Source organism: Verticillium alfalfae, genomic scaffold, assembly GCF_000150825.1.
Source record: "Verticillium alfalfae VaMs.102 supercont1.16 genomic scaffold, whole genome shotgun sequence".
Lineage (NCBI taxonomy): Eukaryota > Fungi > Ascomycota > Sordariomycetes > Glomerellales > Plectosphaerellaceae > Verticillium > Verticillium alfalfae.
The window spans coordinates 389031-400275 of record NW_003315023.1 but is presented as its reverse complement, the minus strand read 5'-3'; the positions used below and the strand labels follow the sequence as shown (position 1 = coordinate 400275).

At 54.7% G+C, this 11245-nt stretch overlaps 6 protein-coding genes across 6 annotated transcripts; 2 read left to right on the top strand and 4 right to left on the bottom strand.

Moving 5' to 3' along the window:
* Window positions 1-266: 266 nt before the first annotated feature.
* On the top strand, window positions 267-2016 carry VDBG_09800 (conserved hypothetical protein; the record flags this gene model as incomplete). Its single annotated transcript, XM_003000034.1, has 3 exons — window positions 267-972; window positions 1049-1554; window positions 1627-2016. 3 exons carry the CDS (start codon window positions 267-269, stop codon window positions 2014-2016), a joined length of 1602 nt encoding a protein of 533 aa, XP_003000080.1.
* Window positions 2017-2335: 319 nt separating this feature from the next.
* Window positions 2336-3364, bottom strand: VDBG_09799 (serine 3-dehydrogenase; the record flags this gene model as incomplete). Its single annotated transcript, XM_003000033.1, has 1 exon — window positions 2336-3364. One exon carries the CDS (start codon window positions 3362-3364, stop codon window positions 2513-2515), a length of 852 nt encoding a protein of 283 aa, XP_003000079.1.
* A 1063-nt stretch (window positions 3365-4427) lies between these two features.
* Window positions 4428-5051, bottom strand: VDBG_09798 (predicted protein; the record flags this gene model as incomplete). The annotated part of the gene is made up of 1 exon (XM_003000032.1): window positions 4428-5051. The coding sequence occupies one exon, from the start codon at window positions 5049-5051 to the stop codon at window positions 4428-4430; it is 624 nt and encodes a 207-aa protein (XP_003000078.1).
* Window positions 5052-5828: 777 nt separating this feature from the next.
* On the bottom strand, window positions 5829-6320 carry VDBG_09797 (conserved hypothetical protein; the record flags this gene model as incomplete). Its single annotated transcript, XM_003000031.1, has 2 exons — window positions 5829-6107; window positions 6178-6320. 2 exons carry the CDS (start codon window positions 6271-6273, stop codon window positions 6000-6002), a joined length of 204 nt encoding a protein of 67 aa, XP_003000077.1.
* Window positions 6321-7380: 1060 nt separating this feature from the next.
* On the bottom strand, window positions 7381-9693 carry VDBG_09796 (conserved hypothetical protein; the record flags this gene model as incomplete). The annotated part of the gene is made up of 6 exons (XM_003000030.1): window positions 7381-7639; window positions 7827-8121; window positions 8431-8442; window positions 8505-8854; window positions 9023-9149; window positions 9321-9693. The coding sequence occupies 6 exons, from the start codon at window positions 9691-9693 to the stop codon at window positions 7381-7383; spliced, it is 1416 nt and encodes a 471-aa protein (XP_003000076.1).
* Window positions 9694-10279: 586 nt separating this feature from the next.
* On the top strand, window positions 10280-11040 carry VDBG_09795 (conserved hypothetical protein; the record flags this gene model as incomplete). The annotated part of the gene is made up of 4 exons (XM_003000029.1): window positions 10280-10586; window positions 10650-10715; window positions 10804-10947; window positions 10988-11040. 4 exons carry the CDS (start codon window positions 10280-10282, stop codon window positions 11038-11040), a joined length of 570 nt encoding a protein of 189 aa, XP_003000075.1.
* Window positions 11041-11245: the final 205 nt, after the last annotated feature.

Here is an 11245-nt window from a genome sequence, read left to right as displayed (position 1 = left end):
AAGTTATGCCGCGTCTAGTGGAAACATCGCTCATGACAGATCCACAAATTCAGACGGCTGTTTGTGTTGGTAGCGGCGCATTTGAAGTTCTTCTCATCGTTGAACCGTCGTCACCTGTCCAGGTAAGTAATTTCAAAAGGCATGTATGGGACTTGGTCAAGTCTCTCAACGAGACTCTGGACCAACATGCTCGAATATCTTCGATCAACGCCATCATTGTCAAGCGCCCCAGTAAGACAATTCCTCGATCAGATAAAGGTTCCGTCATGCGCCGGGAGGTTGCAGACCTGTTCCAGGAGGAAATTAAGGCTGCCTACGCCAAGTTGGATAATGAGGTGACTGCGGGCGATGCCATTACCGACACATCTGATATCGTCACGAGTGTCCAAAAGATGGTCAGGGCGGTGGCGACGAACTTGTTCTCCGATTCTCATTTGGATGTTGGCGAAGAGGATGATTTGTTCGAGCGGGGCATGGACTCCCTTCAGTGTGTTCGGCTGGCCAGACTACTCAATTCGGCCCTGAGCGAAAAGCATGCCAGGTGCGAGGCCAATTCTCAGCAACTGATCACCAAGGAGTTTGTTTACGCGCACCCATCCATTTGGCGTCTCGCTCAAGCAGTAACCCAGTTACTCTATGAGCAAGGAGAAACGACAGGCGGCAGTACGGAGTCTCAGGACACTCCAGGTCCCGCCTCACGACTGAGTAACATTCGGGCGCTTTTGGGTGACTGCGTCCGAGATATCCGCGCCCAGACCACGCCCGGAAGCCCAAAGACCATTTTCACTGTCGCAGTTACTGGAGCGACTGGTAATCTTGGCGCCAATGTCGTGGCTCAGCTAGCTTCCAACCCACTGGTCAAGAAAACCATCTGCCTCGTGCGAGAAGGGACTGGTGGACAGAGCACCCCCGAACAGCGTGTCAGAACAGCTCTGGGGGCTGCTGGCCTGAGCTTGAGCCCACAGCAATGGGGTAAGGTCGAGTTTGAGCAGTGCAACCCAGGCCAGTGGGCTACGGGCACAAATTGCTTCCTGGACACTCAGTCCAGCTTCAGCAGAGTTGCGGACCAGGTGTCCCATATCATCCACCTGGCGTGGCCGATGGACTTCCATCGCACGCTCGAAAGTTTCCGGCCGCAACTCCCGCGCAACGCAGGGACTGATTCGACTTGCCAGGGCTGCACGATTGCGCGGCGCCGGGGCAGCCACAGGCCGGGTCCGCCTCGTCTTTGCATCGTCCATTGCCGTGGTGCGGGGCTTTTCCGATGAGCAAGGTTCCATGTACGGCCCCTCTGCAACGGGCGCCGTCCCGGAAATGGGGTTTTATGACCCGCGCATTGCCACGCCCATGGGCTATGCGGAAGCGAAGTGGGTGTGTGAGCAAATGCTCGCGCAAGTCAGTCAAGAGCTGCGGGACGAAGTTGAGCCTGTTGTTGTGCGCATCGGGCAGCTCAGTGGGCCAGAGAGCGGTGAGGGCATATGGAAGACGGCAGAGCACATTCCCGCGCTGGTGAAAGCGAGTCAGATGGTGGGGAGTTTGCCGACTCTTGAAGGGGTAAGTTTTGTCTACCTTTTCATTTCTTACGTGGCTCCTCGGACAGTGATGCTAACATTCTTCGTCTCACAGACAGCGTCGTGGCTGCCTGTCGACCGTGCTGCCAAATCTCTTGCGGAAATAGCTTTACACGCAGCGGATGTCCCTCTGTTCTTGCACCTGGAGAATCCTGTCCGGCAGCCCCTAGCCGATATCTGCGCCTTTTTTGCGGCGGAGCTTGGTCTGCCCACCAAGACTATCTCATTTGAGGAGTGGATGCAACAGTCTTGTGATGCTGGGGCACTTCGCTCGTTAGAGCGGTTTTTCAGGGACCATTTTCGGCCTTTAGCTGGCGGGTCTGTAGTGCTCGATACCGCGAGGGCTTTGGCTGTATCAGAAACTTTGCGAAGTAGCGGAGGGGTCCCTCAGCAGCTGATTGCGAAATATGTGGCGCGGTGGCGGAAGGAGGGCTTTCTCGAGTAGTGGCCGAGAATCCGTAGATGCAAAAATGCCATCAGTCATGATACATTTCCGTCTCATACACGTCGCAGAAAGATTTTCAGAGCACAATCACACATCAAGGTTTGACGCCAAGGTTTAAAAGTCCCCAAGGCTATTATACCATCAGCGCGGAGTCGACTCGTTTGATGGGGATGCATCAGTAAACGGCCGAAGAATGAACGTGCCCATTAAACTTTAGCCATCATGGAATCATCCATCAGACCCATCCATCGCTTGTCCCACAAGAAGTTAACGAAGCACGACTATCCTGATTTTAAGTTTCGGAAGGGAGCGTAGAGAAGCACGTGCTGTACTTTATTTGAAACTGATTTTTTGCTGCTGTCTAGCCGAGGTGAAGTAAAAGGCGCGGACGTCACTCTGATGCAACTTGGGATAAGGTCAAGGCACACCGTGCATTGATCAGCTTGCAGAAGATCTGGGATGCAACGATAAGGGAGCCTACATATTGCATTACGCATTATGCATCGCAGTCAGTTGTCGTAGTCACATCTTTCCAGGCCTCCAAGCTGGCCCGGTTGCGATCTAGATTCCCCGAGATGATCTCGTAAGCGTCCCTCCCCACAACAAGTCGCGGCGGCAACTCTCGACCAGCGGCCCTTCCCGTACCAGTGAGTACCTCGGCGATGACCGAAGCTCCTTTAGCCGGATCTCCCGGTTGTTGGCGGTCATACGCGTCCAGAGCGGTGATGGTCCCGTCGACCCCGGCCGCCAGGTCGTCAATGACCGTGGCAGCGCGTGTTCGGTGGCCCGGTGCAAGGAAGTTGGTGCGGAAATATCCCGGCTCGATGCAGACAACCTTAATGCCCAGGTGGGCGACCTCGAGCCGCAGTGACTCGGAGATCATGGCGGCGCACGCCTTGGTGGCGCAGTACAATCCTGCAGCTGGCGAGCCGGACCAGCCGCCGATGCTGCCAAGGTTGGCAATGATGCCGCTCCGCTGCTTCCGCATGACGGGCAGTACGGCTCGGAGAACGTTCAGCTGCCCGAAAACGTTGGTGTTGAATGTGGCCTGGACTTCGGCGCGGCTACATTCCTCCACGCCACCGGACAGGATGTATCCGGCGTTGTTAACGAGTATGTCAAGCTTGCCGCCCGTCTTGGATAGGAAGCCATTGACGGACGCAGCAAGGTTTTCGTCTGTGTCGGTAACGTCCAGTCGTTCAACGATGGCGCCTTTGCTGGCAAGATCCGTGAGGGTTCGGGGGTTGCGGGCTGTGGCCACGACGGTGTCTCCGCGGGCGAGGGCTGCGAGGGCAATTTGCTGGCCGAACCCGGAGGAACAGCCGGTGATGAGCCAGACTTTGGACATGACGGTGATTTTTTAAAAAAAATTAATTGATGTGTCTGGAAGGCCAGGAGGTCGAGATTGCAAGGGGTTTGGGGGTTTGGACGGCAGTGGGTAGATTCACATGGAAACAAGAGGCCTGCAAACGAACGCTTCCAAGGCGAGGTAATCTGGCACTTTTGTGCCAATGCAGCCAGACTTCAACCTGTTGGCTTCTTGGTGTTGGCCATAGTCTATGCACACCTATCTGATGCGCCTTGAGTGAGCACCAAGGCTGAGGTGAGGTTGCATCTGCAGGGACCGGAGTACGGCACCCCCATGTCTTTCACGTTACGACGGGAGTGTGGATTCTTGATTGCTGGCTGCCAGGCCCCGTAGCAGCCACTGCATGGTAAGTGCATAAGAATCAAGGCTTGGCAGATTATCGGTCGGCCAGATCTTAACACCGACAGTTGGCCCAGAAGGTGTGGTGGAACGCGGTTCTGGAGGTGCGCCAGACCCTGGCAACGCCGATAAAGCCGATGGGGCGTCGAACCATTCCAGCATACCGTTTGATGCAAACGACTCAGTACACTGGATCCATCTGATGCGTATTTGACTTCGTGATGGAATCGCTACAGATCTTGAGTCTAATTTTCTTGGCGAATAGAAATTCACTGACGCTGATCTTGCTTTCGCTCAGAGACAAAAGACCTGCTGTTTGTTTGCAGTGTCGCCGATTCCCTCTGGCCGAGTTGCAACGCTTGCTGCCGCTAAGTGGGCCGGCTGGTGGGTGAAGCATTTTTCGAGGTTTGCCTAGGTCAATTGTTACTTTCACAGATGCCCTCACTTGAAATCCGAGAGTTTGCTTTCTAAAAAGGCTGTGTAGGTTGTTTGACCCCCAAAGACTGCTTTGAAATACGGGAAGAACGTATCATCACCACGGGAAAACGCGAATGCTCCCTTCACACATCAAATGAGGCCTACCAGCCTACCGCGACGTAGATCAAGTGCAGTATTGCCACTTTGGTCATGATGCACGTTTGCAATGTGTCCTCTATTTGTTCGCTATTACATGGCCTGCTGCAGAGGTCCCGAAATGCACCCTTCACATGACAACTTCCATCTTTACCCTTCCCTTGATTGGTTTGGTGACATCGATGAGATATTTGACCAGCTCATGGTCACATTCCTCCGCAACTAGTACCACGCTGAATGACGAAGACCTCTTGTCGCCGCCGCCCGCTATGCTAAAGTCTGGTTCTGTCCCGCGCGGATCTAGCCCCTCGATGAACTGAAGGGCACCCGTAGGAGATTCAAGTTCATTGAAGGTCTTGGACAAGTGGAGCTGCCCCTTGTTATCCAATTCGAGATCAAACATGTTCGTGAACGTCTGGCTGGCGTGGCTGCCCTCGCTGGGCGCCGCCGCAGAGGGGGACAGTGCGCCATCAGCATTGGTGAATAGCCAGCTGGGCTCGTCCACTGCCCTTGTAGGGCATACTGAGAATGTGCGCTGTGAGTTGCTGAAGAAGGGAGAGTCTGTACAGCCATCCATCATGGCGTCTCCATAGCTGGGATCGCCCTCCAAGTTGAAGCCGAAATCGTCAGGAAAAAATATTTCAAACTCCGGGGTAGACTGGTGTCCTGCTACGCCGGCGCTCACCGATTCTGGAACTTCGAGTGAATCATTACCAGCAGAGAAGTAGTGAAGATCATCCTCAGCACAATGCATCATGTCATTGCTTGGATCGAGGGAGTCGGGGATGTCGTGCGAGGATTCGCCTGAAGGGTTCAGAGGTGATGCCACCTCAGACGGTGACTCTCCCGGAGCGCCAGCAGCAAGTCGGCGGCTGAGAATGGTATATCTGGAGATGAGGAAGAAGGTTAGTAATTGACAACTCTTCCAGGTCTACATGTTGCTAGCCACGAATGGTGGTGTCGGTTCAGTACAGTTGTACCATGAGCTATGGTCAACATATGAGGCGTGCCCCCACCTACGGATGCTGCTTACCGGTTCTTGACGTCTGTTCTCGATCTGCTTGGATAGTGCTGCTGGCAAATGAACTTCCAGTCGTGGCCGAACGACTGGACTAACTCGAGCAAGAGGTGGTCCTCCAAGAGTATGTCAGATCAGCCCAAGATCAAAAGCTATAAATGAACAGAGAAGGGAGTTTGTCTCACCTCGCCAGAGGTCCACTGTCGATGCCCGAGCTTGGGATCCAGGGTGTACTGCCATCGTTTGGCACATTCTGACCCATAATTGCGATCAGCATCTTGACTCTTTGCTTTCCCGTGTAGCCGCTATGCCTTGGCATCGCCAGCTGCCAGGTGGGTTTGAGCAACCTGGTTTTCCCAAAAGTCATCTCGCCTTCCATAGAGTGACCGAGGCAAAGCGGAGAATGCGGGTAAACGGATGGTGGGGTGCATCACAATGTGGTCGTTGGTTAGGTAAAACACGCGAAGGTGTACTCACGGTCAGAGCTGCGAGACCCGAACTCCTGGGAGATCAAGGTCCATCTGCATCGTGTCAGTCTTGTGTACTCTTGGCAAAACAATCATCGTCGGTTCCATATGTGGATTTGCGAATGATCGAAATTGCTCGGCGGTTCCTACCTTTGGCCGTACTTCTCCACAGCCTGCCGAAGTTTTTGATCTTCGTCCTCGCTCCACGGTCCAGTTCTCAGGCCGCCGCGTACTTTGTTGAACCAGCGCTTGCGGCAGTCCTTGTTGGTGCGGTTCGCCAGCTTTGCCGCGATCCGATGCCAGTCTTTAATTGGGCCCAGGGATGCTGGTAGAGGGTAGTGTTAGGGACGCAGCCAGGCAGATGTGAGCTGGAGCTTCCAAGCTCGGCGGGAGACGATATACTTGCCTTGCTTGATGGCTTCCTCGTGGAGAATGGCGTCCTCTTCTTCCGTCCAGCGCTTGGGCTGCCTCGGGCCTTGCACGGTGTCCATGGCGTCCTGGCCTGTGTGCAGGAGGGAAATCGAATAGTGCAGTGTATTTCAAATAACAACACAGCTTTCAGTTCAGGAAAAGGTGAAAGAAAGAAGGGAAGAATGCAAAGCCTCAATAACTATAACTGAACAACTAAAGGTATAATTCTGACTTGTTAAACATAACCGAACGAGGACTGATTGTCGAAGCTACTCGCTAAGAAGAGCGAGTCCCGCTCAAATATGCCCCCCCCCATCAGTATGCGTACGGGCTGATTGCGTTATACACCAGATAGAACTCATAGTGGCTTTGCCCCGCAAATGGCAGGCATTAAGCATGAGTTGTAGATGCATGTGAAAAGGTCGGAGCCGACCCGGTCTGACTGGGGTGAGCTGTGGGGCCGAATGCGGGCTGAGGTCGCCGTGGGGGTGGGCTTGACATGACTGAGACAGGCGAGGCCGCTGCAGCCAAGACAGCGGCAGGCAAAGCAGGGACGAGGGGGCAAGGCAAGACTACTCCTGAATAGGTACCTTTCTAGGGTAATGATATGTCGACATGACTATACTGCCACCAGAATAGTCGCTTTCATTGCGTTTTACTTCTCTTTTGGATATTGTACGTCGGTGTACGAGGAATTGCCTTTGCTACTGCCGAAACTCTAAGCACGCTCGGTTACCGCGTTTTACTTCTACTTTCAGGGCGTTCACAGCGTATTGCCTGATAGCACTCTACCCGCAACCGATGCTACGGGACAGGGCACCTGACTCCTTGGAAAGAATGTCACCCATCCAGTAGCACATGATTTAGATGACAGCCATGAACAGATACAGTTTGCGCTCAATGCGTGTAATCGTAATCAAACCTGCCAGTATCGACGGAGAAAGCCGTTATAGGATGGGGGAAACGAACTGCGCAATTGTATGGGGCCGGCGATATTATTCAGAGGAGGTTTCACAGTCTATAGTATCTGCGAGGCAGCTGATAACGTGGCCAGATCAGTGCTACATCCCCCAAAGGTTGCTGGCCCCTCCAGGCCGGACTGCTGTGTTTGCATTCTGTGCGTCTCTAATTGATCATCTTAGCCCAGCCGTTTGCTTCAGAAGGCAACAAGCTCAAGGACACAAGCGCTACAGCTCAGAGTTGGGCAGGACAACTTCAACCAGACCAACCTGGCTACGGCAGTCCCAGATCTTGCGCAGCCGGAGTCCGGCACGTTCCACTAGCTCCCGGAACTCGTCAGGCTTCCGCTCGATGCCGTTGATGATCGCCATCATAGCCAGGTCCCGCTGATGCGAGTATCTTGTGTAGTAGCCCCAGTTTGGCAGCAGGGGCTCGGGCGCTGGAGGTAGGTCAGAGCACCCATGAGTTGTGTTCATGACTTGATCGCTGTTACGGGCCGACAGCAACTGGATCAGCAAGCTTATTCCTAGGGCTCGCGGAAGGAGGGGTCATGATCCAAGAGGGCGGAGCAGTGAAGGGAACAGGGAGAAAAGGGGGAACAGGGAAGAGGAGCGGGGGGTACAACGGAGGGGCGGAGGTAGGTCCCGCGTCCCGGGTCTCATCGCTGACTTACCAGATCAAGATGCGGCTTCTAGGACCCATGCTCTGTCTGATACCGCTGAGGATGCGTACACAGTAGTCGTCTGACCAGTCATGCAGCACATACCGGAGCCAATATACATCCGCTTCGGGTACGGGGTTTTTCTCAAAAAAGTCATGTACAACAAACCGAATTCGACCTGCGGCAAGAGCCGCGGGGTTCTCGCGCGGCCAGACCTCATTCTGGGCCTTTTCGATGGCCGGGCCACGGTCCTGAAGGACGAACTTCAGATTAGGGTAGAGATGAGAGAGTTGCAGACAGAAGCCACCTGAGATACATCAGCAACAGCGTCCGCTCGGCCAGAATATAGTTCGACGTCGAGGGCCGAGAATTGGGGGTGATGACGAGTGGCGCACTATCAATACGGTTGTAGGACAATGCCTCGAATAGAAGAGGGGACTCGGAATGATGGAGCATTGAGAGTTCGGACGAATGAGGGCAGAGATAGAGGGCGTCAGACATCGAAAGAGCGGTGCGCCTTACCTACGCCTCCACCATCATCAACTTACAGTGGCGCTCCGAGAGTCGCCCAAGGGAAAGTCTGTTCGAGATACACATTAGCATGTTTGTGACGGACCTGCCACGTAAGCTGTGAGATGAAAAGGCCGTCCGTTCGCTCTGTCGACATTCAAAGCAATTGGTCGGACGTACCATGTAGGTGAGCTCGACCGAATACTCTGCCACCGCCGACCATGGCCAAGCTGAAGATGGCGTGTTCCGGCCTCGAAATAGGCTGGCCATCGCCGACCCCACTGTTCACTACCCTACTCAGTTCGGTACCAAACACACCCGGGTACGGCGTCTTGGGGCTGGCTGCAGCGGCGTCACCCCCCCTGGCCCCCGGCACCGGGAGCACTAGGGGAGGTGCGTGCGGCGGTGTCCGTGTCAGTCGTTCCCTGAACGGCAGCATTGTAACCCTTGTGCAAGTCAGACGCGCTGGTTTTCTCCTCAAGCCAATCCCATCGGGACTTGGAAACACCCAAGGCATCCTGCCATGCCGTCTGGTCAACGGCATAGGATGAACCTTTGACAGAGTCATGAAGAGCTCGTGGAAGATGGTCGGAAGCCGTGTACAGATCAAGGCCACTAAAAGACGAGCTCAGTTACGTGTCATGATACAATATAAGCTTTGTCCGTGCGTGCGGGAGCCGCCGGTCCCTGCAACTTACAACAGGAGGATATAGGCGCGCAGGGGCTCGTTGTCGACGAGCCCTGCAGAAACGGCGTTATTGGCGAAGACGTCAGGCTCCACTTCGGTAAAGATATGAATCGAGCACAGGCAGCGCAGTAATCGCGCTGTCGCCGGAAACAAACAACGGGGGCCATGTTAGCCACCATTGTACGAGGTTAGTGGGACAAGGGAAGTTGGGGGATGGACGGCAAGTGGGGGAACACTGCAACGCATGAATCGCCTTCCCCCTCAGAAGGGCCCAGCGTTTACCAAGTGGGTTGAGACGCGCAACTTACAGAGCTTCCGAGACTCGATGCCGGCTTTGGCGGAGAGGAGATCAATGGGAACACCTCTAGGGGCAGTCTTGGCGAGTAGATCCGGGATGCGTGCATCTGCGGCTATGTGCAGGGCCCGAGCTTCAAAGTACTGAGAAGAAACTTCGAGCAGGCGGTTCTCCGGCTGGCTAATCAGCTCGGTAAGGCTGCCGGTAGCGGCTTGCAGGGCGCGCTGGGCGTTGAAAACGCTCCACGGCGGGAGATCAGAAGGCTCAGTCCCGTTGCCTGTAGCTGTCACAGCGCGACGAGACTCAATCAACTGGGTGATATTGGTCTGGATTAGCTCCCCCAGCTGCAGCAGGCGGTCGGAGACTGCGTCGGCGGTTCGAGTCATGGTTGCTGTCGTTACGTCGTGGGGCGAAGCAGCGAGTGGTGGATGTGCTAAGGTGGCAGCGATATCTATCCGGTCAAGCCGTAGGAGAGATCGAAGTCAGTTTGAAACCAGGTATCTTACTCGGTTCTAGAATGACAAGGAACGGGTCGAATATGCAATCGTTTGAAAGCAAGCAATGGCGATCTATTCTAGTCTCGACAGCTCAATTTTATGTCCCGTTGAGACCAGCAACCCGATTCCCCGCGCACGTGACAGATGGACACCTGATAGAGAAGCCAACAACACGATCGCGAGACCGAAACAAGTCTACATGGCTCCGCGGGACCGGAGTATGTCGGCCCTCAGTGTCCGTCTTTGTGGGACCCAGACTTGTAGAAACGCCCCGAGGGGGATAATCGTGTTGTCCGCGTTCATGTTTCGAAGGGGTCCGAGGTGCCTATGCAAATACAATCGGGACTCAGCATTGTGATATGTACGGTCCTACCTTTGGAAGAGTTAATCAAGCTGGCTTACCACCAAAACGAAACCAATAAGCAAGCTAGAACCCACGTAGCTTTCACTCCATCTTCCCACAATCTCTATTACAATGGCGACTAAATCGCCCGCGTACACCTGGGAGAACGGCTTCCGTGAGTTGGATTTATCATCGGCCTCGGAAACTCCCTGGTCTTGGCCTAAGAGCACTGTCGACGATAATGGGGATCCAGCCGCGGATCGCACGGGCGCCTACGTCACGCCTCCGTCTGTGGACCTTACCACTTCACTTACGCATAACCAGCTCGGCATCAACGTTGTTCGTCACTGGCCCAGCCTTTACGATGGCACCAACAGCCCTCACGGGGTGCCGTCGTGGTGGGCGCCAAAGGAGGAAGTTGACGTCCTCATCTGTGGAGGTAAGCTCTCCCCGTCTTTTGATGGACCGAAAAAGTCTCAGTGCTAACGGACGACATGTGCAGCCGGCCCCAGCGGCCTCCAAGTTGCCGTCAGCCTAGCGAGACAAGGGGTCTCGTTTCGCATCATCGGTATGTTAGCATGGTGATGGCAAGATCCTCTCCATGTCATTTATTAGCATCATCAACTTGAGTGCTAATGAAACGGTTACGCTTTCAGACAAGGCTGACACGCCGCTCGTTGCCGGCCGCGCCGATGGTGTGCAGCCCAGATTTCTCGAAACCATGTCTCAGTGGGGGCTCTCGACAGAGGTTCACGAGGAGGGCCCTCTGATTGAGCGCACTGCCATCTACAAGGACGGCCGTAAGCTCTTGTTCAATCGCTCACACCAGTCAGACTCAAGATATCGTGGCCTGCATATCATCACGCAGGGCCAGCTCGAGCGCATTTATCTGAGGGACTTGGCGAGGCACAAGGTTATTGTGGAGCGGAGCTGCACCGCTGTCGATTATCGGGTGGAGGAGCATGGCACCGACGGCTCACCTCACACGCATCCGGTGCAGGCTACGTTGAAGAATGCCCACACCGGTAGGGAAACGTCTGTCAGGGCCAGTTTCTCGTTGGAAGTGACGGCGCTGCCAGCCCGATCCGCAAGTCGCTT